Source organism: Battus philenor, unplaced genomic scaffold, assembly GCF_028537555.1.
Source record: "Battus philenor isolate CCGP_79_NKW_IND1 unplaced genomic scaffold, ilBatPhil1.0.hap1 SCAF_19, whole genome shotgun sequence".
Taxonomy (NCBI): domain Eukaryota; kingdom Metazoa; phylum Arthropoda; class Insecta; order Lepidoptera; family Papilionidae; genus Battus; species Battus philenor.
Window position 1 is genome coordinate 13388063 of NW_027181681.1, and position 23757 is coordinate 13411819.

Consider the following 23757-nt stretch of genomic DNA (forward strand, 5'->3'; position numbering starts at 1 on the left):
TTCGCAGTCTAAGTTAGGACTGCCAATACCATCATCCGGGCGTAGAAATCAGGGAGGAGACAATACCCTCCCTGATAGGCAAAAGCAACCATCAATCAATTCCTCGACTATTGCAAAAAAGTCATAAAACACGCAATAGAAAAAAATAAAGCTAAGCACCAAAATAAAAACAAAACAAAAATAAAAGACATCTTATCTTTATCACAGTATATAAACTGTGATAAAGATAATGACAAAATGTGATATAATGTAACTAGATATTAAGGAAATGTAAAAATAAAAGAGGACGAAAGAATGGTAAAACAGAGCAAAAGGGTAAGAAAGAAGAAATGTAGTATGACAGATAGGACGAACCGAAAGAGAATGTGAAGAACGAAAGAAAAGAGAATGAAAATAAAAAAAATTATGTGAAAAATTAAACTGAAAATTAAAGTCCCTGTCCCACCATAAATAGGGGTACGAGAGGCCCCCAATAGCGGGGGTCAAAAAAAAATACCATCATCCGATGTCCCCACCGATGTTGGGTTGTTTTTCTCGGACACTGCATTTGATGTGTTTGAAGTTTTGCTGCTAGCTGATTTAGGCTTTGTGCAGCTTTATCGAAATTTGCGCTGAGTGATCGTACCCCAATTACAACAAAGACGCACGCACGAAGATGGACTATACCCGTGTAGGTGTATAGTGTAGTGAATGAGGTGTAGTGTAAGTTGTGCGAAGCGAGGACTACTCAGCAGTCGGGAGAGACACGCGCTTCTCCAGACCGCTCTCGCTTGAGCGCGGGTTATTTCTCGAACAGGATGATACATGCTTACACCATCTTCAAGACAATTTTCTCCTCAAACAGAAGTCTGATAAAGCATGTTACGAGGGCCAAACTGAAAGTTTTTAGAACTGGCAACTTAAAAGCATTATATTAAAAAAATAAGTTTAAATTTTGAAAATAGAACTCTTTACCAATAAGATTGAGTATACATTTCATTAATTTGTCATTTGTTTTACGATTTGGCGGCAAATTGAAAATTGTCTGTGCACGTCAGAATGAATTTAAACAGAGAAAATTTTCGTGCAATGACTTTTTATGACTTTCGATGTCATATAAGTCAACAAGAAAGTTATGATAGACTTCGATTGGCTTTTCACGATGAAGCCCCATCTCGTGCCACAGTTTACAACTGGTTTAATGAATTCAAACGTGGTCGAACTAATCTCACCGATGATTTGCGTGAGGGACGGCCTTCTACAGCGACGACTGAAGACAATATCAGTGTTGTGCGGCGTATGATAGAGACTGACAAAAGAGTGACCTATCAGCAGATTCGGACAAGTCTAGGCATAGGTATGAGTCAAGTGCACAAAATCCTCCATGAACATTTAGCGGTCAGGAAGCTTTGTGCCCGCTGGATACCGCATAATTTTACCGAGGCTCAAAAACTCCGCCGTGTTGATTGGTGCCGAGAAATGATCCAAAAATTTAACGGAGGTGACTCAAATGCTGTGTTCGACATACTAACGGGTGACGAAAGCTGGATTTACTGTTATGATCCGGAAACCAAAAGACAGTCTGCTCAGTGGGTGTTTCCTTCCGAAGAGTTGCCAACTAAAGTGAAGAGAGGTCGAAGTGTTGGAAAAAAGATGGTGGCCTCGTTCTTCGGAAAGACAGGTCATTACGCGACAGTTGTCTTAGAGGATCAGAAAACGGTTAATGCAGAGTGGTACACTAACAACTGTTTGCCACTTGTCTTAGAAAAAGTTCGAGAGAAACGACCTCGCAGCAGGATCCTCCTTCATCACGACAATGCCTCGTCGCACACCGCCAGGCAAACGATCGACTATTTGGCGACCTCAGACGTGGAATTACTGGGTCACCCGCCGTATAGCCCCGACCTCGCACCCTGCGATTTTTATTTATTCCCGAAAATAAAAGAAAAACTTCGAGGAAAACATTTTATGGACGCCGAAGAAGCAGTGGCTGCGTTTCAAAACGCCGTCGAAGAGACCCCTAAGGCCGAGTGGGCAAGGTGATTTTCTCAATGGTTCCATCGAATGCAGCGATGTATTGATGTAAATAGACGCTATTTTGAAAAGTTATAATAAAACTAATAACTTGCTAGAATGCTTAGTTTTTGATTTTCTAAGAACTTTCAGTTTGACCCTCGTATCTCTTGCTTGGCTTGTGCATTAATCTGCAATAAGCCGTCTGCTGTGTTTAAAAGTATATAATAGACAGTAATAAGTTAATATTTAGTATTCCGATGTTTATCAACGCTTTTTCTTATTATATTTATGCTGTTATTACTTTTGTAACCATTGATTTTTGGATTAAGCGAATTACATATATATGTATGAGCTGTTGCTTGACAAGTTGACGCAACCATCACGATAATTCAGCTTTATTATATATATATATATATATATATATATATATATATATATATATACATTCATACATACATATATAAATGTGTATATATTTATATACACATTTTTACACGTGTAGATACATAAGGTGTTTTTATGTGATTAGTTTCCTTCCCAATTTGATTTTAATTATTTATTTGATTTTTCGTTTGTTGTTGTTGTTTCATCTACCTATACTAATTTATCTCTGCACCATCTAATAGTTAACTAATAGGTAGAGAAAGCCTTTGATATAAAGTTGTTATACATAAAACGTCTAAAAAGTATTATAAATAAATACACACATACTTTTGACGGCAAATGAACACTTCGAGTACTCTTTAAAATATTTTACACGTAATTAATATCATCCTGTAGATAATTCAAAGTGGGTAATATCATGAATAGTTGTATAGTAATCTTCTCGATCACTTGACAACCGTTTTCGTTTGTGCAGTGGTACGTTGCAGTGCGGCGAGTGCAGAATGCAGGGGCATGCCGCTTCCGCTGCACCGGCCTTGGCCGCCGAGCGGCTGCACTGCGGCGAGGTGCAGTGCTCGCTGTCCGCTGTATCGCAATATGCTAATGTACAACCCAAAGGTCGATCGAAAGTGAAGGGCCTGTACTCGTTATATATTTGTACGTAATTACACTCACGGACATTTGTAGGTACACTTAATGACAGGTAGAATAACACAAAATCTTTTATAGAGGATCAGTGCTTTATGCTATATATAAGAAGTGCAAATACATACACAGGCTATTCTTTTATCTTTCCAGCTGGTGGACGCCCACTGCAAGGCTTGAGCCTCCCCCAAACCTTGACACCATGACCGGCCCTGCGCTGCCTTGATCTAGCGACTTCTTGCGACCTGAACTATGTCATTATGTGGCATCTACCTAATGGACCTCACCAAGTCTGCTGGCTCGTGGTTGCTACTAGAGAATGTCTTTGTCCCAACAGCCATCGGTTGCACCGATTAGTGCCAAACACAGAGAGAGAGGGAGAGAGAGAGAGAGGGAGAGAGAGCACTAATCGGTTTAACATAACTCCTGAAGATGCCCCGTGGAAGCGTGAAACAAGTGTTGAGTAATTTAGCAGTGGCGGTTATGTAATTCGCATTGTTTGCCACATATGCATTTATCAGCGGGCTGGCGAGCGGTGCACTTTGATGCACGACTACCACTGCATGTGCGAAAGTGGCAAAATATTGGTCCATTTTTTACTTAACACTAGAAAATGAACAACCTACCAGTGTCATCGTTTCCAGACAATTATAACTTGGGAGTTTTCAAGACAAGAGTGAATAGCCTTTATCTATGCAAGCATGTAGCATCGATCTTTGTCATCGCTTAAAATCAGGCGAGACTGAGGTCAAATGTTTTGCTTATAAAGGATAAAAAAGATTTTGGGTTCTTGTGGAATTTTTTTTTGTTGATTGATGATAAATAAAAGTACTCAACCGTCTGTGAGGACTTGATGTAAACAATTTGCGTATTTCTTTCCATCGACCATGACCTCTAAGTCCGGCGACTGAACAAGTTTATTCAAGTTATACGACTGAACAAATCAGATTAACTGCTAAACTTACAGGCTAACATGAAATTAATTCTATATTACCGACCGCAGGCGAGCTCGCGTGAGTTGAACCTAATGATTTGGAGCTTATCAACGTATCGACATGCGATGCCCACCCATCCGTGATGATCTGACAAATAGAAGATAACGCGAGGAATTCAAAAGATGTGCAGTTAATGCTAACCAGGTTTGTTTCTCAAGATAAACACTAAAATATTAGTCTCTTTTGCGTTATGTTTTGTCTGCGTTTTTGGTAGCCTTTCGTATTTCTCTTGTCTTGGGTTCAGAGGCACTCTTACGAAATATTTTTTTTCATGATAATATTTACGTTCCCATCTTTTTTCCTTCTCAATGTTATTTATTTATTCATCTTTTATTCGTCACAAATTCTTTCATTAGTTTAACTTTTCCTGATCCTATCTTTCATCACCTTGCTTTCGCCGACTTCTCACAAGAACTACTGTAATATTCTGGTGGTAAGGTGAAGAAATGTTTTAAATTTTACTTTTAGAACTAGGAAAGGCGTAAGTAGACTGTTTTGCCTTCAAAGTTTTTCGTTTTATTGAATGATTATTTATAAATAATAAATGACATTACATGAGATTGTATTGTAGAACCGTACATAGTTGACTAGAAATACGTTAGTAATAAAAAGATAAAGTAAATTGTTATTATATTTATTTGTAACTTTAAATTTCATTCATTAATATTCTTATATACATAGACAAGGTAATCATATATGTATATACTGTGTATATGTCATTATTTTTCCCTCACGAAATTTCTCAAAGCTAACCATTGGGAACATTAAAAGTTTAATAAACCAATATGTACACTGCTGAGAGGGTTACCTGTGTAATCTCTCTGTCAACCCCCTATTTGAAGTGGGGATCAGATAGCGTCACTTCCGGTCGCGGCCGGATATTGAGTCGATGTTGCCAATTAAAATTACAACAGAATAAACGACGACATCTGTGCAGATATCATTTTGAAAAAAGAACGCCAAAATTTACATCGGATTAAAAGTACAAATATTTTACCGAGGTTAATATAGGCTTTTTTACTATTGTATAAAATAGGGTGTCTTTCATGTAAAGGGTTCTAGAAAGTCTTGAAGACCGCTCACTAGTTTCCTCGTGATTCATATATCATTTGTTGCGGATAGACAACGGAAATAATGCGAGTTTTCTACTGGAGAAGGCTCCTTCTTTGATACAATGTAACCTACTTTATGGATTGGATTATTGATAAATAATGTGAAGGATGAAAAAATAAGGAAAGAGAAAAGTGTTGAAAATTAAAAAGCATTATTTGTAAAATACTTTCCTGTTCAAATAATTAGATAGGGGGAAAAAGAAGCCTCTAAAACGGGGGCAGTGACAAAAACATAACAACCTACTTTGTGTATTTAAGTATCAATACACAATGTATTAAACTCAATGATGTCGTCACATTTATAAGTGAAATCCTAACACATGAATCTATTAAAAAATGTAAATAAACGGAAGCAAAATAAAAACAGGTGAATCTAATACAGACTTCTTAATGATATCTAAAGTAATAATTTTGTTTCTTTAAAATTTTTAAAAGTTTAAAAAAATGTTGATGAATTCTGAATTTACAAGTGTTACATCGTCTCATAGATTTCATTGTAGTATTTAATATGTTATTTATCTATAAACATCGTACCTATATAGATTCGGAAAAATTATTAACGAATTTCTTTCATTTTTATATTTATTCAATAACATGGTGAATTATTGAATAAATCTGAATTAATTAATGCTTTCTTGAATAGCTCATTATAAATGAAATGCTTTTTTTATTTATTGTTATTAACAATTCATACACGCTACCTATAACAATGCAGTATTATCTATCAGAATAAAACAATGGTAAAATGAGAACAATAATAATGCATTATTTTTCCCGTGTTTTATAAAGCAACGGTAACAAGCGATCCAATCATCAGCTCTCGAGCTCCGACAGAACTCCTTTCAAGGAAAGGTCTCCCTGTCAGGAGCATTTAACCCAAGTCACCTTTAAGAGTGTCTGTCTTTATGACCTAAGAGCTGGATCATCATTATTTTAGCCGTAGAATACCCACGACTGGATCAGCTTTTTTCGACTATTGTAAGATTAAGGCCTTCTTGCTCAAAATTATGACGAGAGATCTACCATGAGAGGTTCGTTCGAGATTTCTCTACGAGATAGATTTAGGATGGAGATTCGTAGGCGAATGAAAGTAACCGAACTAATAAATAGGTCGAAGTGGCAGAAGATAGGGCACATTTATTCAACCTTTTAGCTTAGGTTCACCAGAATATGGATAAGGTATTCCCTGTTCTTCTTAACCCTTAAATGCATGGTGATGTAGATCTACATCGCACGCTTTAATAGCCCATGGCTCATTACGTTTTGGCCCAAGTTGTATTTATTCTACTTTTTAAATAAATTTGATATTTACACGTTGATTTCTGAACCCAAAAACCAAATATTGACAGAAGGTTTTATTAAAAAATTCGTATTTCATGTTTGGCGCCAAACAGTTATTACACTGGTTCCCGCGGCCATTACAATCAGTTTTTTTTTGTTTTCGAGATTTTCACCTGTCATAGTTATTACATCAAGGTACTCCACTCTGTTTTGTTTATTGTATTACTTTATTATTGTGTCATTGAAATGTCAGCTGCTTTTAATCGTTTTGCATAATGATGTATGCATCAACAATATTTTTTTAAATAAAATTTTATTTATTTTATTATGATTTTTTACTTCATTTTCCCATAATCTTTATAAATTTTCCTATCCAATTTAATTTATTCGAAAGTGGTAAAAAAATTTATGCATTTAAGAGTTAAGAGGCGACTAAAAGGGCGTCAGGTTCGCGGATGTTAAGGGTAGCAGCGCGAAGTGATCTCGTATTGCTGTGGTACAGTGCCAGGAGAGGCACAGCTTCCTCCCGAGATGTGTTTTGAGACAGTACTGAGGGTCAGTTGCGAGTTACATAGGAGAACCGGTGGCCCCTCCAAAGGTATTGAACACGACCACTGAGATGAATTTAGTGGGTGTGAATGCCACAAAACCTTGTCTTTCCCCCAGAGGACAGGGTATCTTGTGTCCATCTAGCTTATTTCCTTTGCTTGCTTGCTTTGCTTCCCACTGCTTGTAAACCCTACTTAAAGTCACTAAGTCGATATCATCAAAGCTATTACATCTATGACTGCATACAAGTGCATAGATCCTTCTGCATATAGACGAGTGATCACAAATTAATTTCTGAATCAAATCAATTTTAAAAAAAACGAACTACGTAAGTAAAAGTTATGAAGGTCCCTTCCGACTGAATTTCAGACAGTTCAATATAGAGGCAAGTTCTATGTCCAGCTGTGGACATATTACAGCTTTAATGAAGATGATGTTTATTATTTATCCTTAAGCATGATAATTTACTTGCATTTTACGCTAATGCAGTTTAAAGTGTACACATTTAAAGTAATTTGTTTTCGATGGTTCGTAAATAAGGCCTATATTTCAAGCACCTTGTTACTATATAAATGCATTTGACTGTAATTGTTCTACTGGAAAAATAACTTTGTATCGAGGGGTTTTAACCCTTTGCATGTGTTAAGGGAAGTAAAGGGGACGTCTGCCGGTACGTCAATCGTCTTATCATTAGCGAGGAGGGCAAGGAGGGCAGGGAGGGCGTTCAAGCGGACGCGGACCCTCTTGCAGCCCAATTCGATAAGACTGCTTGATTTATGACCCAACAACTGGCGGGGCCGATGACCCGGCTTTAATTGTTGAACGCAAAACTGTGGATTAGTTTGCATCGTATCAGAATTTCTTTTCATATATTACACGCGTTTATTAAAAAAGAAAATGCAATATTTTTAAGTTGCTATGTCAAATTAGATCGTATATTAGCTACCCCGTAAGAGTGAGACAGAGATACTGCTAGATTTTGTAGTACGAATCGAAGTTTTAAATATGCATTATTACTAAAAAAGCATATTTTGATTTTAGGTTTAAAAAATCAATATCTTTAGATATAAATATTTTTATTGGGATCTTTATTCAATAGACATTAGCGCTCGTGTCTTTGTTTCTACATTTACGTATAATAATTCTGATTTTTGTTTGTTCACGTTTTTTCATGTTACAGTGTTTTTACTGTATCTTGGTCTAATTTTATCGACGCCCTAACAATGTTCAGTTCTTAAAATTATGGTTCTTGCGACCAATTGCTCATCCTTACTCCATATTGCCATCCTCAGGTTGATGATGAATCTTGCGATTGCGTCTTGAGTCTGGTCCGTGCAATACACGCACGTGTGTGACGTGATATTGCTACCACATGATGGACACTGTTATACAGCCCCAGTTTGTCTGTTATTCGACTAACTACGACGATCATCTCGCTCTTTAGATATATTCATATATCTAGATTAGATACAGGAGGCTCTAATACGACTTTGTCTTCTCCCAAAAAAATTGATGCGAAATATGTTGAATTTGTTAAAGAATAGTGGCAATCCTTGATTATTAAAGCTACAAGTGTAAATATGACATTGTATCTTAGGAATCGAACACGTGACCAACGATCGCAAGTCACAGTGTTATTCGCTGAGCTACCACTGCGCAATGTATTCTATTATTCTAACATTATAAGTAGTGGACTACCAGCGTGTCGGATCTGCTGAGAAGAGAAGATTAGAAACTTTTCAGTTGCTGTTTTTGAATGAAACTCAAATAAGTTTTTTGTATGTATATACTACATTATGATTATGTATTCCCCCATAGATATCTTAGAGGGAGGCCTCTGTCCAACATTGGACTTCTGTGGGCTGAAATCACGATACTATGCTATAATATCAACCTCGCAAGTGAGACAACGAATCAAGTTTAACACATTTCGATCAAAAAATAAGTTCTGAATGTTATAACAAGATTTATTTAAAAAATCCTTTAAATTTAGATTTAAAACTAGTGGAACTTTTTATAGGTGTATATATACTCATCGGAGAGATGGAATCCTTACCTCATCGCAGGCTGAGCATCTGGGCTTGAGGGTTTCGGCGTGATGCCTGCCGCAGTAGAGGCGGCCGTCCTTCCAGAAGTACACCAGGTCTACCAGAAGCTCCTGGCAGTTGGTGCAGACGAAGCAGGCGGGGTGCCACCGCGCCGCGGGGCCCGCTCTGGCCGCGGACACGCACATGTCTCCAGCAGACATGGTCTCTTCGCACTGCAGGAGAAGACGCATGATCAATAATCAAGTAACAATGTCTTCTTGTTCTTAATATGCAACCAAAGCTTCAAGAGCTCGGAGACAATTGTCACATCATATAAGAAATGTTCTTATATTTAATGGAATCAGGCGTTACCTTGCGGAAGTACATCCTAAGTAAGAAAAGGACCAATATTTAGCCACTTCTGCACATGTCACTCTTTGTTTTGTGTTGACACTGTGTCTGGCACTTTTCGGTGTAACATAACTCCTGAAGATGCCCCGTGGAGGGGTGAAACACGTGTTGAGTAATTTGGCGGTAGCGGTTGTGTGATTCGCATTGTTTACTGCATATGTCTTTATCAGCGGGTTGGCGAGCGGTGCACTTTGTTGCACGACTACCACTGCATGTGCGGAAGTGGCTAAATATTGGTTCATTTCTTACTTAAAATGTTCTTATAAAATGTCATATCGATGAGGCTTGACATTGCGTGGCAACTACGAAGTCCAAATTTGTCGTCCGGTGATTTTTTTATATCTGAGAGTCTTCTATAACTGTCTAAAAAGGCTTGCTTTATTAAAGCAAAACATTCGAGAACAAATGGCGGTGGTTAAAATAGAAGAACATTCTCGAAGATCCGAAAGACATCCTGACGATATAATTACGAAAAAATTTATTTACTTTTTTTTCTTCGCATATTAAAAATATATATTTATCTTAGAAAATATATTTTTTTAATTATTTTCAAAAGTTAATTTTATATAGGCCCCGTCCTTTTTAGTCGACAGACATGAAAACAAAAGTAATATTCTGTTATATTTATTCACTTAATATTTGTTGGAGACAGATTTAAAGTTTTAACAGTAAATAACCTGAAAAATAGTAAAATGCTCATGTTCTTTTAGTCCAAATGTCACTTTGTTTTTGTGTTTATCGACTACTTTTCGTAAATTTCATTAACATGAATATTTTCATTTGTAAAATAGGAAGGGTTATCTGTAAAGGTTTCTAAATTCAGCAATCGAAGCAGCCTTACGCTCAAGTAACCTAGGTGTATTTAAAGTTTTGAACTTAATGAACTTCAGATTCTTAGAACAGCCTTTATATGATTTTAAATTTAGAGATTAGATTATTTTATCAGTAGAAATATGGAGTGAAAACAAAAATGCCAATTAAAATTCAAGCGTTTCGCTATAGACTTAGTAATATATATAAATATAAACTCAACATTTAATAGCTCATAAAACCTTTTTCTTTGTTATAAAACCGAAAATAATTTAAAAAAGATAGATAGAGAAATCACATATTTAAAAAATTTTTAACACACGTCATTGGAGTTCCTGCCTATAGACACCCACTGCAAGACATGGATCTTTTTAGTAAGAAAAGGATAAGCTAATAAATGCGTATGCGGCAAACCGAACACCGATTAGTGCCAAATGTCACTTTGTGTTTGGGCTGGCGGGCGGTGCACTTTGTTGCACAACTACCACTGCATGTGCGGAAGTGGCTAAATATTGGTCCTTTTCTTACTTAGGAGGACAACCGTGAGGTAACGTCTGATTCTATTAAATAATTTTAAATTATGTCATCGGTCTACCCAGTGGTAGTCGTGCAACAAAGTGTGTTCTTTTGTGTACAGAAGAAAATTAACAGCGAACTTATTGCAAACTGCCATTTCGACCAGACAACTATTGTATACATCAAATGATAGAGTCGTAATGCCGATATATATAAATATATTTATAGTACTAATAATATATATGTTGTATACATAATAACATACTAACACCGGGAACAGATCTATGTTTAGTAGCGGATGTTTCAATTGATATGATAATATTATATAAACTTTATACTTTAATTTATATTTTAATAAAACATCGTTGTATTGAAAATGTTTGAACTACAACAGGAGCGCAGTTACCACATGAGTTCATTACGTAATTGGTTTTATAAGGAATTTTGTTTATACATTTGGTCGATCTAGTTTTTCTATAACACGGGCTAGGAATGTATGAGTCAACGTATACGGTTGAAAGCAAAGGCCGCTTTGTGTGGATTGTTGTGAGGTGACGCCGCCATTGTCGCCGCCGCGTTTGAGAGGTCGCGCTTACTCTCCACCATTCGATTTGCGTTGAACAATCGCTCGATTATCTTTTGTCCAACCAAACACACGAGAAACAATAAATAACAATACGGATTATTTACGTCCTCTGTCGTGGATTTGCTCATTTCTACCGGTGTATATTTACTAAGTGCTGGTAGACAAGGCATGGGTAGAACCTCCGCTAACATTACCGCTAAATATATACTCGCTGATTGTAAATGCCGTCATTTACAAAACAATCATACTCGATACATTCAGACGCCTTCCCGTGAGACATGTACTTCAATTTCCGAACGACGCGAAGACATTAAGACAGATCATACAAAACAATTCATAGCCGTTCGAAAACCGCCCTGCCTCGGTCATACATAGAAGCATTGCTGAAGATCCTTCCGCCACTTCTCTCAGCGCTAATCCTTTTCGAAGTGATAGTAATGTAAGTCTGGTAAGAGTCTGATCAAGTTGAAGTTTAGCCCACCCGGGTGACCTGGAAATGGAATATTAAACGGGTATAATCGATGTCACAGCCTAAGTCGAGGTCCCTTAGAGACCCTTGAGTCTAGTCACTCCATGGAGCCTGAACCGAAGGGATCTAAGAACTCAGCGGTCTTCCAATCCAGTGAAATTTGTATGTACCGATCCAAGCCTAGGCTTTTTTTTTGCCCCCGCTATTGGGGGCCTCTCGTACCCCTATCTTAGGTGGGACAGGGTCTTTATTGGCAATTTAATTTTTTTCACATATTTTTTTATTTTCATTCTCTACTTTCATTCTTCACATAATCTTTCATTCTATTCTTTTATGCCACAATTCTGCTTTCTTTCACTTTTGCTCTGTGTCCTTTCATTCCTCCCTCATTACTTGTTACGTTTTATCTTTTTTCTTTCATTTACATTTTTATCACCTTTTTTCTTATTGTCTATTTAAATTTTTATTTTTTTGTATAACTTTTTTAATTATTTATTAGCAGCATGAGAGGAATTCTTCCCTAGTTTCCTTTCCGACTATCAAGGAGGCTATTGTCTCCTCCCTGATTTTAACGCCAGACTGGCACTCGAATTCGACAGAAGCCTAGGCTTTCAAGGGAGCCCTCGAGATTTGCTAACTTAAAAGTGGTGTTAGGATAAGCTTACTTAGCTCTCTGTCCCTTCGCATACGAGGAATATTTTATTGCCATTTAGACAGCAGAGTATGTAAGTGAAATATACTCGTATCAAAATGAGAAAAAAAGAACAAAATTTATTTTATCATCTAAGTTACTCTACGCATTATGGGTAGTACATAGTGTAGTGCCAAAATAAATCACAAGTTTGTATGAAGTTGCGAACGCGTTACTTCTCTTAGGGAAGAAATATAAAAACGACGTTGGACTCGCGCCAACCGGAATAATGGCTTGTTTTACGAGACGCCCGCGATGTCTGGGGTCAACGGCCGCCAAACTGAATTCACTGAGGGGGATATTGTGAAAAATATTTCTATATGACACAGTTTCCAAATTTAACGGAAATTTCATTACATCTATATATTACCCTTGCCAGCCAGGAGAAAATAGCGTGACGTATTGCATGCAAGAAATTATTCATCACAATTAGGTGTGTGATATACTACAAAACGCTTTAATATATTTATTTCCACACGGGTTTATACTTCATCAATACATTTTCTTCTGATGCAGGCCCGAACTACTGCAGTGAGTTTAAGAAAATTTTACATACATTAATTTATCAGTGTTTTTAAACAATTTCTAGAATTGCAGGAAGTAGAAGTGAATCTTATTTAAGCTAACATGTAAAGAGTGTATGCATCAGTGAGGTTATTTGGACAGGATGTGCTCCTCTTCATCTTTCCAGCCGATGGAGTCGCACTGCAAGATGAAGGCGTCTCTCAAAGATCACCACGACGAGCGCTCCTGCGCTGTCCGCATCTAACGACTTTCTGTGACCTTTTGAATTATGTAAGAAAAGGACCAATTTTTAGCCACTTCCGCACATGCAGTGGTAGTCGTGCAATAAAGTGCACCGCCCGCCAGCCCGCTGATAAATACGTATGCGGCAAACAATGCGAATCACACAACCGCCACCGCCAAATTATTCAACACGTGTTTCACCCCTCCACGGAGCATCTTCAGGAGTTATGTTACACCGATTAGTTCCAAACACAGAGACTTTTTGACTATTGCACGACTACCACTGCATGTGCGGAAGTGGCTAAATATTGGTCATTTTCTTACTTAGGATGGACTAATACTTTTGAATTATGTCGTCGATCTACCTAGTGGGATATGCTCTACATTTTGAAGTACAATATTCTCCTATATATTGTATCAAAATCATCTGTATATGTAAAAATTAACGTGTATCTGTATGTCCTTTATAAAATCGTAAACAATGCATTTGATCGTGTGATGTTCTTAAGCAAAGTTATCGTGCATGAGCCTGCGAAGGTTTTTAAGTTGTTTTTTAATCAATAAAATTATTTAAACGAATTGAATAATTAGTGGCGAAGTAAAGCTTGCAAGGTATAGCGAGTTTTGTAATAAATTTTGGATTTTCATCAAGCAAAAGATTGTGAGAAATCTAACTATAGTGTGAAGGATTTTGGATAATAAAGCATGGATATGAATTGTTTTTATTAATGTACAAAGGATGTTGTAAAAGTGATTAAAAAACATCTGAGTTGGTAACGGGTTGGTGCATTCTTTTCTTGACTTATATACGAGTAAGAGGTCAGTATCAGTGATCGTATGTGAATATATGAAATAATGTTATTGAGTTCTTAAACCGGAACATGACAACGGCTTCGATCTATCGCGCGGTCTATCTATATAAGTGCGTCGATAAATATTAATGTTGCGGGCAGCCTTGGCGATGTCGCACCGATTCACCTCACTCCAATTACGAGGAGCATGAATGGGACTTCGCACTCGGTACTCCACGCACGCTTCGCACACGGGGCTACGGACCACTTCCACAAGCCGTCTCCGCAGACGGACCCTGCTGACTCATTGCCCCGTCCTCACCGGTGGCCCAAGCGAAAACATCAAGCGATGCCTTGTGATCTTAAAAAATTATAAAAAACAGCCTTCGAGTCTTCTGTTTTAATTTCTAGGATAAGCTGTAGTCAAATTTGCGTTACAAATGTATGTTTTCAAACAAATACACCTATCCCCCGATTTACACGGTACTCGTTTTACACGTTTTCGCTTTTACACGGTTTTCCAAATAAGTTTTTTTTTTTGTTTTAATAACCGATTTTATTACCATCTCCCATAATGTAAATATTTCTGCTCCAAATATCGAATCGGCACAAATAACTTGGAGAGATGAAAGTGAATTCGAACCTTCGATTCCGAAAAAAATAATGAGAGTAATTTCTTTTTTGTTCTTCTGTTTAATGTGATTATTGTAATTAAATAATTAAAAAAAAAACAGTTTTTCCGTAATATATTAAATATTTTAACTCATCAATGCATTTTATTTTTATTTCTGTGTACACCTAAAATTATTGAAAAAATTCCGCAACTGTTAAATAGCAAAATCATGCATTTTCTGCAAGTTTTTCGATTTACACGGTTTTGACTTGAAAATTCTTAATTTTCGATTTTAACGTTTCTCTCAGGAACGTATCTACCGTGTAAATCGGGGGTGGGATAGGTGTATAGTGCGAATGCTCTACCATCGTAACACATTTGCAAGAAAATCTCTAAATTAAACCGTAAAGATAAAAAAGCATATATTTAAATTGGAATGTGATAATGGTCACATCTTCAATCACGACCAGATAAAACGATAATTATAACAAGAATAGATCGCAATATAAAGTAAAAATTCTTTAGTTTGAATTTTTGGATATTTTGATCTATTAAATATATAGTAATAGATCAGAGTTTAAATTTTTTTCTTTATATTTATAAATTGCTGTTATGTGATGCAGTCTCATTTTAAAAGCGGTTCAAATTGAATTCTAACAAACTTGCTAATTGCGAGCGCCAATATTATATTTATAAATATTTATTTTTCAATCATGAAAAGAATTAATATTTATTTCAATTTAATTATCCTTAATTTTACGCAGTCGTAAAACTTTCTTCGTTAACTATGTACTAAATAAATTTCTTTTATTATCTTCATTGCGTTTTGTTTTCTTTTTAACTACTTTGTAAATTTTCTTATTACAATTGTTATATTATATAAATAAAGATGATTGACTCGTCAATACTTAATATTTGATTCATGCACAGTATTATTGGTTATAGATGTAAAAGTTTTAAATAGTGTATTTGTAGCTGGTTTTAGTAGCGGTAAGAAGCGATTTGCGATAGTAGGTCACAGATTCGATTCCGGTATACAATCTTATATAATTCACATTTTGTGCAATAATTATATTAGGATCCAGGCAATCACGGTATATCCCCCAATATGTCTTTGGAAGGGACCAATGCCTTGCAGTGGGCGTTTTTTAAAACGACTGTATACTTCATTTGCTGTCAATAAATATATGGTACACCGTTACAGAAATAGGAAATAACATAATAATAATATAGTATGAATAAATAATAGACCAACACTACGGAAAACAGTGATTATATACTATGGTGCATATAATTTTATAACATTGCTTTGTTTACTTTTATCGTACGCTTTCGACATGAATCTTGTCACTTGGACCAAACGCATCTATCTGTGAGCCATTGTTTAAGCTATACCAGACGCCAATGGTTCCTGCTCCTTATGATTCTTATAGAACAATTTATAATAAATCTTAACTGTGATTCTACTGTATTAATGACAGAAAGTTAAGAATGACTTACTTATATTCGACTATGTAATAAAAAAAATTGTTAAAGGTTTTTGATATGTTAAAGGTACATTTTAAATGAGTTCATAGAATATAGCATACATTGGAAATAATGTGTTCACTTCTAGTCTATTTCGATCTGTATTAAATATTTTTAATTTTATATGACTTAACAGTTGGACTCTTGTCTTGAAAACTGCGACGCAGGGCTTTCGCGCTGCAAGTTTCAAAATGTTTTTGTTGCTCCTATATGTGCGCCTCCGTTGTTATATTATAATTTATTTTTACCACGTCTCTGCTTGAATTCATCATAAAGAAAAATCATACGAAAAGAATAATTAAAATTGACTGATATTTATCTAAATGAGTGTTATATTTGACATTATCAAGTCAATAAATCCGTGCTAAAAGATGTGTTGTTGTGGAGTTTCTTCCTGCTTTTTTTTCACAACTATAAAATATTGCAAGGCAGAGTTGAGTCAGAAATGAAATAGATTATAAATAAATGCATAATAAATTGACGATCAATAAGAGTTCTGTTAAAAGTTCCAATGTTGAATAAACGAATTTTATCTCTACCAAAATATATCCCGTAGTTTTCGTACGTACTTGCACGAATTGCTTAGCAGTTAAAATGCTAAAAAAATAGGTTCTTCGCCTGTTCTTCTCAGGTATGAAGCAGCTGAACAGGCGGTGGACTCAACTTGATAACAAAAGATATAATCCATCGTACGTTTAATAAAGATTTTTTGAATTTAAGTTACGTAGTTATATTGAAACATATCGCCATATAAATGGCAAGTTGTTTGTTGACGTGTCGGTAATGACTCCGAGTGGAAAATTCCGATATCCAATATTATTATTTGCCACAACGATACGACATTACTCTTGTTTATTTAGATGTTGTATGATGACGACTTTATCTATATTGTGATTGGGTATGAAATCAAAATCAAAAAATTTTTTTATTCGAATAGGCTATTACCATCACATATTTAATGGAATCAGACGTTACCTCGCGGAAGTCCATCCTAAGTAAGAAGAGGGCCAATATTTAGCTACTTCCGCACATGCTGTGGTAGTCGTGCAATAAAGTGCACTGCCCGTCAGCCCGCTGATAAATGCGTATGCGGCAAACAATGCTAATCACACAATCGCCACCGCCAAATTACTCAACACTTGTTTCACCCTTCCACGGGGCATCTTCAGGAGTTATGTTACACCGATTAGTGCCAAACACAGAGTGAAACTCAGAGTTTCATCACTCCATCACATTCGAATCAATCAACATGAAATGTCAGCATTGTTGTCCCTGCAGGAAGCTACCGTCGGAAGGCAGTTCAACTAAGAGCCGACAGTTGCTCTTTACAAATATAGTTTTTATAAAGAGTCCGTGACAATGATTAGCTTCCTTGTGAGCATCAACATTAAATTTCATGCATAAACATCAGTGTATATTGTTTTAATTAAATAGCATTAATTCGGAAAGCATTCGGACTTGTCAAGGAAATAAAAGGGAATGTATTCGTAGTAAATTTTTAGTGTGAAGTGATTTTATTTTAAATCTATAAGGAATCAATTTGTATTTGGAACGAGATAGACACAGTAGCGGAGGCGTAGTTGACTTTCGCTGACACTGCGCACCAGACGGACGGTCAGCTGAGCGGCGGATACAGGACGTGACGTCACGGGAAGTTACCGCAGGCTGTTGATCTATTTTTATGCAGGCGACGCCTCGCATCTCCGTCCACTGGCGGCGTTCCTTCCGAATTTGAGATTGCTTTCGGACTCTATATCTCTACAATTAAAATGCACAACTTGTCTTGTATAAATTGTGCATATCAACAGTCGAAACATTTGCACCAGATTATGTGTATAAAAAATACAACGTGTCCTATAAATCAACGCCAGGTCAAAGATAATTTATTTTAAAAAATGTTGTTAATAAAGGTGTGTGTTAAAAAGTATCGTTTCTGTTTAGCATCAGGTCACTGCAGTATTGATTCTGTCTGTCATAGAAGAGGTACACAGCTATGAACAGCACTTACATCGACAGAGAATAAGTAATTGTCTTTCTAGAAAAAACGATTTGAAAAGTTTATTCCAGAAAGATATTTGTTGCAAAAATATCTATGATCGTATATCACCGGTGACCAGATGGCGGCACCTGCTTCATCAGAAGTCATAGGAACTCGTAATGCCGGGTAAGTCCATTAGGATTGAATGATCCATCTGTTTAGATATAATAACTAATCCCGGCACCGGTTGGATTTACAAAGCGGTAAGCCGCATTATGACAAGGAAAATCCTCACTCGCAATCGGTATATACCAGACGGGTTTAATCATTTGCTATTTATATCTAAATTAATTAATGCCGTACCAATTATTATTTAATTTATTCTTTTATTATAGATGTTAGATGTTTTTATTTACTATTGTATTATATTTATAATATGTATTAAACCTTTTTTATTATTAGTATATATGTTATATACGTATGTATGTATGTTTATGTATATTTATGTTCATTTGTTTGTGACTCTGTATTATTTTGTACACGTGAACTACCCTTTATAAGTACTTTTACCTTTTTCTTACTATGGTTGTCTGTAAGAGATTGCCTTGTGTGATAAGACCGCCCATTGTACTTTTCTGTATATTATTGTATCTGTATATTATGTATCTTATCGTGTACAATAAAGAATATTAAATAAATTTTTATTGCTTTATTTCGCAGCGTGATTAATGTTGAAAGATCTGACGTTTTACTGATGTTTTTTTTTAATCCATATTCTACAGACATTAGCTTCTGTGCTTTGGGTTCAACAATTACGTCTAATATTTACGATATTTTTAAACTCAAGTTTTTGCAAGTTGGTGTTTAAGTAAACTATTAAAAACTATTTAAAACTATTTAAAACTAACTTAAAGTCAATTATTTTTTTAAATCATCGGTGTCTTGTTTATTAACTTCGCCCTAACAATGTACAGTTTTTAATACGGTTCTTGCGACCACATCTTCTTTTACTGATATTAAATATTTTAATTTGGAGAGTGGCGTGTTATTGATTTGAAGACATAATTAAAGCATATTTGAAGCAATAACAATTCAAATTTAAGCTGTAAAGGAATGTCATATATAGGTTACATTACATCAGCCGTTTTATGGTCTTGATTGACATCAAATGTTTTAACTATCTTTCATCGTTTCAGCTCATAGACACCCACTGCAAGATTTAGACCTCCTTTACTGATATCTATGGGAGTTATGCCATAATGGTCACGCTTGGTAGGCGGTTGGCGATAGCAGTGTGTTGTCGGTGTGGACAGGTCTCCCACTAGATGGACTGAAGAAATGTTTAAGGTCGCGGAAAGTCGCTGGAGGCAGCGCAGGTCGGGTCATTCCGGCGATATTGGAGGAGCCCTATGCCTTACAGCGGGCGTTCATCGGCTGAAAAAGAGTGTGTTGTTATGGTAAGTAGAGGGCTTTAGTGCTCCTCTGAAAACTTGTCCGTAAACAGTGGCAATCCTATATAATTAATGCACAAAGTGTAAATTATATAAGATTGTATGCGACCTATGATCGCCAGTCTGTTTTCCAACACTGAGTTACTAGCGTAATTTATATATATTCATTGTATTGAACTTGAAAACGATTGTAATTGTATATGTAAAAATATTTTTTTTACTCTACCGCAAAGGAATAAATAATATTGCATTGAAAGCGGCTGTTTGGACCACACAAACGTCTATCATTTGTCTCTGATCAGCAAAAAATCTCATCAAATGCAAAACATAGTTCGAGATCCGCGCTAATTTGTTGCAAAAAACCCATCGCGTAGTCCAAATCAAACATCTATCAGGTGACCCCGCCCCGGGGACCATTCGCCTTGATGTGCCCGACTCGGCTCGCGTCCAGCAATATATTATATTCCGTAACGTAATTATAAAACGCCTGATTACGGAAGATGAAGCACTGCGATCAGGAGCAACGATTTGCAGCCAATTTGGATGCGGCACAGAACAAATACATCGGCACGATAATTACAAGGCGCTATCCTGTGCGGTGAACTGCCGCATTCGGACAAACATTGGATCTTGGCTAATGACAGCAAATTGTCGACCACCGGGACGTCAGCTCTGTAAAAAGTAAGTCCTTGGCGGTCCGTTTGTCAGACCTACAGGTATATTTCACATCGCTGATGGAATCTTTGAGTTTGGTAAATACCATATCTAATGCGAGGTATATCTGCAATTCCATAACTTTATATACGGGATGATTATTTATAGACGTAAAAGCATTAAAATGACAAACGTACAGCACGTTTATAAGCCTTAAAATTTATACATCCTGTACGAATCGATAATACTGATATATAAATTAATTTATTTTTCCTATAAGAATGCGACGGGCTATAAATTCAGGTTACAACTTACGCACGTACAGATAGTAAATAATAATTAATAAAATAAAGTAAAAAATAAAGCATCAGGAAGAAAAAAAAATTGAAATTTTAAACTAAATAATATCAAAGCGTCGCCAATCTTACTTCTCCACATAGGAGAAGTAAGATAGGCGATGCGAGTAAGGATTGTGAATGAAAGGAACAGAACAAAAGAAAATATGATAAATGAAAGAAGATGTAGCAATAGAAACTGAAGCAAGAGAGACGAGAATGAAAATAAAATATTAACAATGAAAAAAATATTGCTTTAATAATGTCCCTGTACCGAGGGTAGGCTTGTATCTTACAGTGGGGTCTGCCGACATGAATGAATCAATGCGAATATCGTGAATAGAAACTGATAACGATACATGAATCGCTGGTCGCCTAGTGAGGAACCGTGTCAGGACATATGAATGCAATTGGTGAGGAGAAGGCGCATTCCTCGCACCGTTGTTTGTGGGTGTTTATGGTTGGACTACGTGTTAATTATCGTTGCCCAGTCCAAACACGCGCCCGTGGAAGCCTGCGTCCACACAGGAGTCGACAAACCTCACTTCGACACCTATAGTGTGACCACACGTGAAATAATACGAGGATAGTCTTGGGAATTTTATCTATTTCTTAACGTGATTGAATCGTTCCTGTTTAATTAATGATGATGGGTGATGAAGAGTGCATTCGCTATAAGTCATCCTATAGGCTGCAGTAGTAAACTTGGTTTGATATTAAGCGCCAAAAAGTTAAAGTAGTGTAGTGAGATGGCTTTTTATATACATCGATGTTATTTTAAGTAAGTATGGTTATAGATATAAGATAAGTAATTTACAGTACAGGCAGCCCACTTGTCTGCTAGTTGGCATTTTTTTGTAAAGTTGCACTGTTTACATATCGTTTTAGTTGCGTATATTGAAAGTATATATTTTCATGTATATTAGATTCGCAACCGCTTTATCAATAGACAAGGACCCCGCACGTTTTTTTTATTGATATAAAAATATATATAAAAGTGTTAATATTATTATAGCCCTGTTTAAAGGTCTCTCGTACTCCCCTATCGAGGGTGAACAAGGACAATTTTTTTTTAAATGATATATTATTTTCACACTCTTTCTTCATCTATCTCAGTGTTTTACATTCATTTCATCACATTTTCTTGTATTAATTTTCAAATTTTATTTACCTTCCATACAGGGCCTCGTTACTATTACCATTCTTCTAAAATACTACGTGCTACAATTTTAGTTTATTTCTTCATACTTTTAGTTTATTTTCTTGCATTCAGATTGTATATCTTAAATTATTATTTTATTACTTCCTATGATACGTCAGTTTGTTGTTTTTAGTTTTGACATAAGCCACAAACTCAACGAATAGTAAAAAGGATAGAAAATAACGTGGCTTGAAGACAAGAAACTTCCAGCAATAAAATATTGAAACTTTAAGCTATAATAGCTGGAAATAAAATACACTTAAAGCATCCGAATGCACTTGTCATCGATGACTTTAAGCTCGTAAATAAGTTTTGGCTGCCAACCGCCTTGTGCGGTCTTCATTGGCATGCCAAGCACGTAGCCAACCGCAAACTCGTGCCCGGCCACTACAACAACCGCTATTGTTAAATTCGTTACCTTGCCAACTTTAAGTCTCTTAACATTTCAGGTACGGTCAGTTTCGTTACCTATATTACAATAACTGTATTTTATACATCCAGTGTTCAAAGCGGGCAGCGCGGCTTCCGCTGCCCGTAGTAGTTACCGACCAAGTTGAGATTCGGTCCTCTTGGATGACCTTGAGACGGAATGCCAAGTTGAGGTCTCTTTGAGCTTAATCACACCTTGAAGTGTCCAGCGATCTAAAAGCGGGACAGCCTTCCAATCCAGTGAAATTGTAGTATATAGCAGTAGTAGCAGCAGGCTTCCTAGGGAGCCTTGCTACCTTAAAAGTGGTGTAAGGCTGCGTCTTCAGTGCCTTGCAATCGCGGAATCTGCAAATATCATTTGGGCAGCAAAGGGAATCAGGTCAAAAAAATCAAAGCGGGCAGAAAAGATGGCCGCTGGGTAAAAAGTCTCTAGACGTGCATAAGTAATTACTAGAAGGATTCCACGTGAATAGTAATATGAATGAATATTGATATCCAAGGGCATTAATTGATTGGTTTGTCCCAGTTTTGACGCGCGCCTGGTGACTCTGTATCAAAGAGATATTCCCACAGGGTCTGCACTGTTCGTTTTATTTTACTCCGGGCCGATACCTGCGCGCCCGCCCGCCTCGCCGTCGCTTTGTCGGCGTCGTCCGTCCAACGCCGCTCCGCTGTTTGCCGTCCGCACACAGTCCGCTGTCGACGCAGCGTTGGGTCGCGCGCCGGGAGATTCTCGGAACACGTCATAATAGGGGGCGAAGCGAATCCGTCACGTAGTCGTCATCATAACAAATCAATCAACACGTACACGGACGTGGGGTCCGTCTATTCATACACTTTTTCACACAACTGTACATGCAAGGACAATTAATTCGCCGTATAATAGTGTATGCGGCAACACTTTTACTGCCTGCTCTCTTAAGGCGGAAATTCAACGGAAAAAATCAGATGACACATAACTAGAGAATCTTAAAGATTTTAAAAAATTTATCACGTCATTTATAAAAGCAAAACTTCCATCTGTAGTGCATATTCACGACTATACCCAAAGTAATTCAATTACATGACTAATTGTCGCAAATTAAAAAATAAGCGTTATCGAGTCATCTTATTAATTGACTCTATTCTTTCAAATTAAAATATCTGACACTTTTTGCCTCATCGGGAAGTCGATGAATGAGATCGCAGTCGCCTGTGCCCGTTGTACGTTTGAAAAAAAAAAAAAAGCCGACGGATTCGAACTCGGGGGTCGCGCGTGTGGGAAAGCCGCAGGCGTGAAATCACTGAGCTACAACAGAGAAAAAAGTTTACGTCGGTCTGTACGCATACGACACTATAGCAAATCATAAGATTAGTGTTGTTTCTAAACTATATATATATATATATATATATATATATATATATATATATATATATATATAACAAGCGGCGACGGACTGAGCTCACTTTGTGTTTGGCACTAATCGGTGTAACATAACTCCTGAAGATGCCCCGTGGAGGGGTGAAACACGTGTTGAGTAATTTGGCGGTGGCGGTTGTGTGATTCGCATTGTTTGCCGC

The 23757-nt window shown here is 36.6% G+C and overlaps 1 protein-coding gene across 1 annotated transcript in view; it reads right to left on the reverse strand.

Moving 5' to 3' along the window:
* Window positions 1-23757, reverse strand: part of LOC137921482 (prickle planar cell polarity protein 3-like) — a 183840-nt gene that overhangs the window by 4360 nt on the left and 155723 nt on the right. Inside the window, exon 5 of the mRNA XM_068764257.1 lies at window positions 9018-9221. Within this exon, the coding sequence (XP_068620358.1) occupies window positions 9018-9221 (204 nt within the window). The remainder of the gene's footprint in view (window positions 1-9017; window positions 9222-23757) is intronic.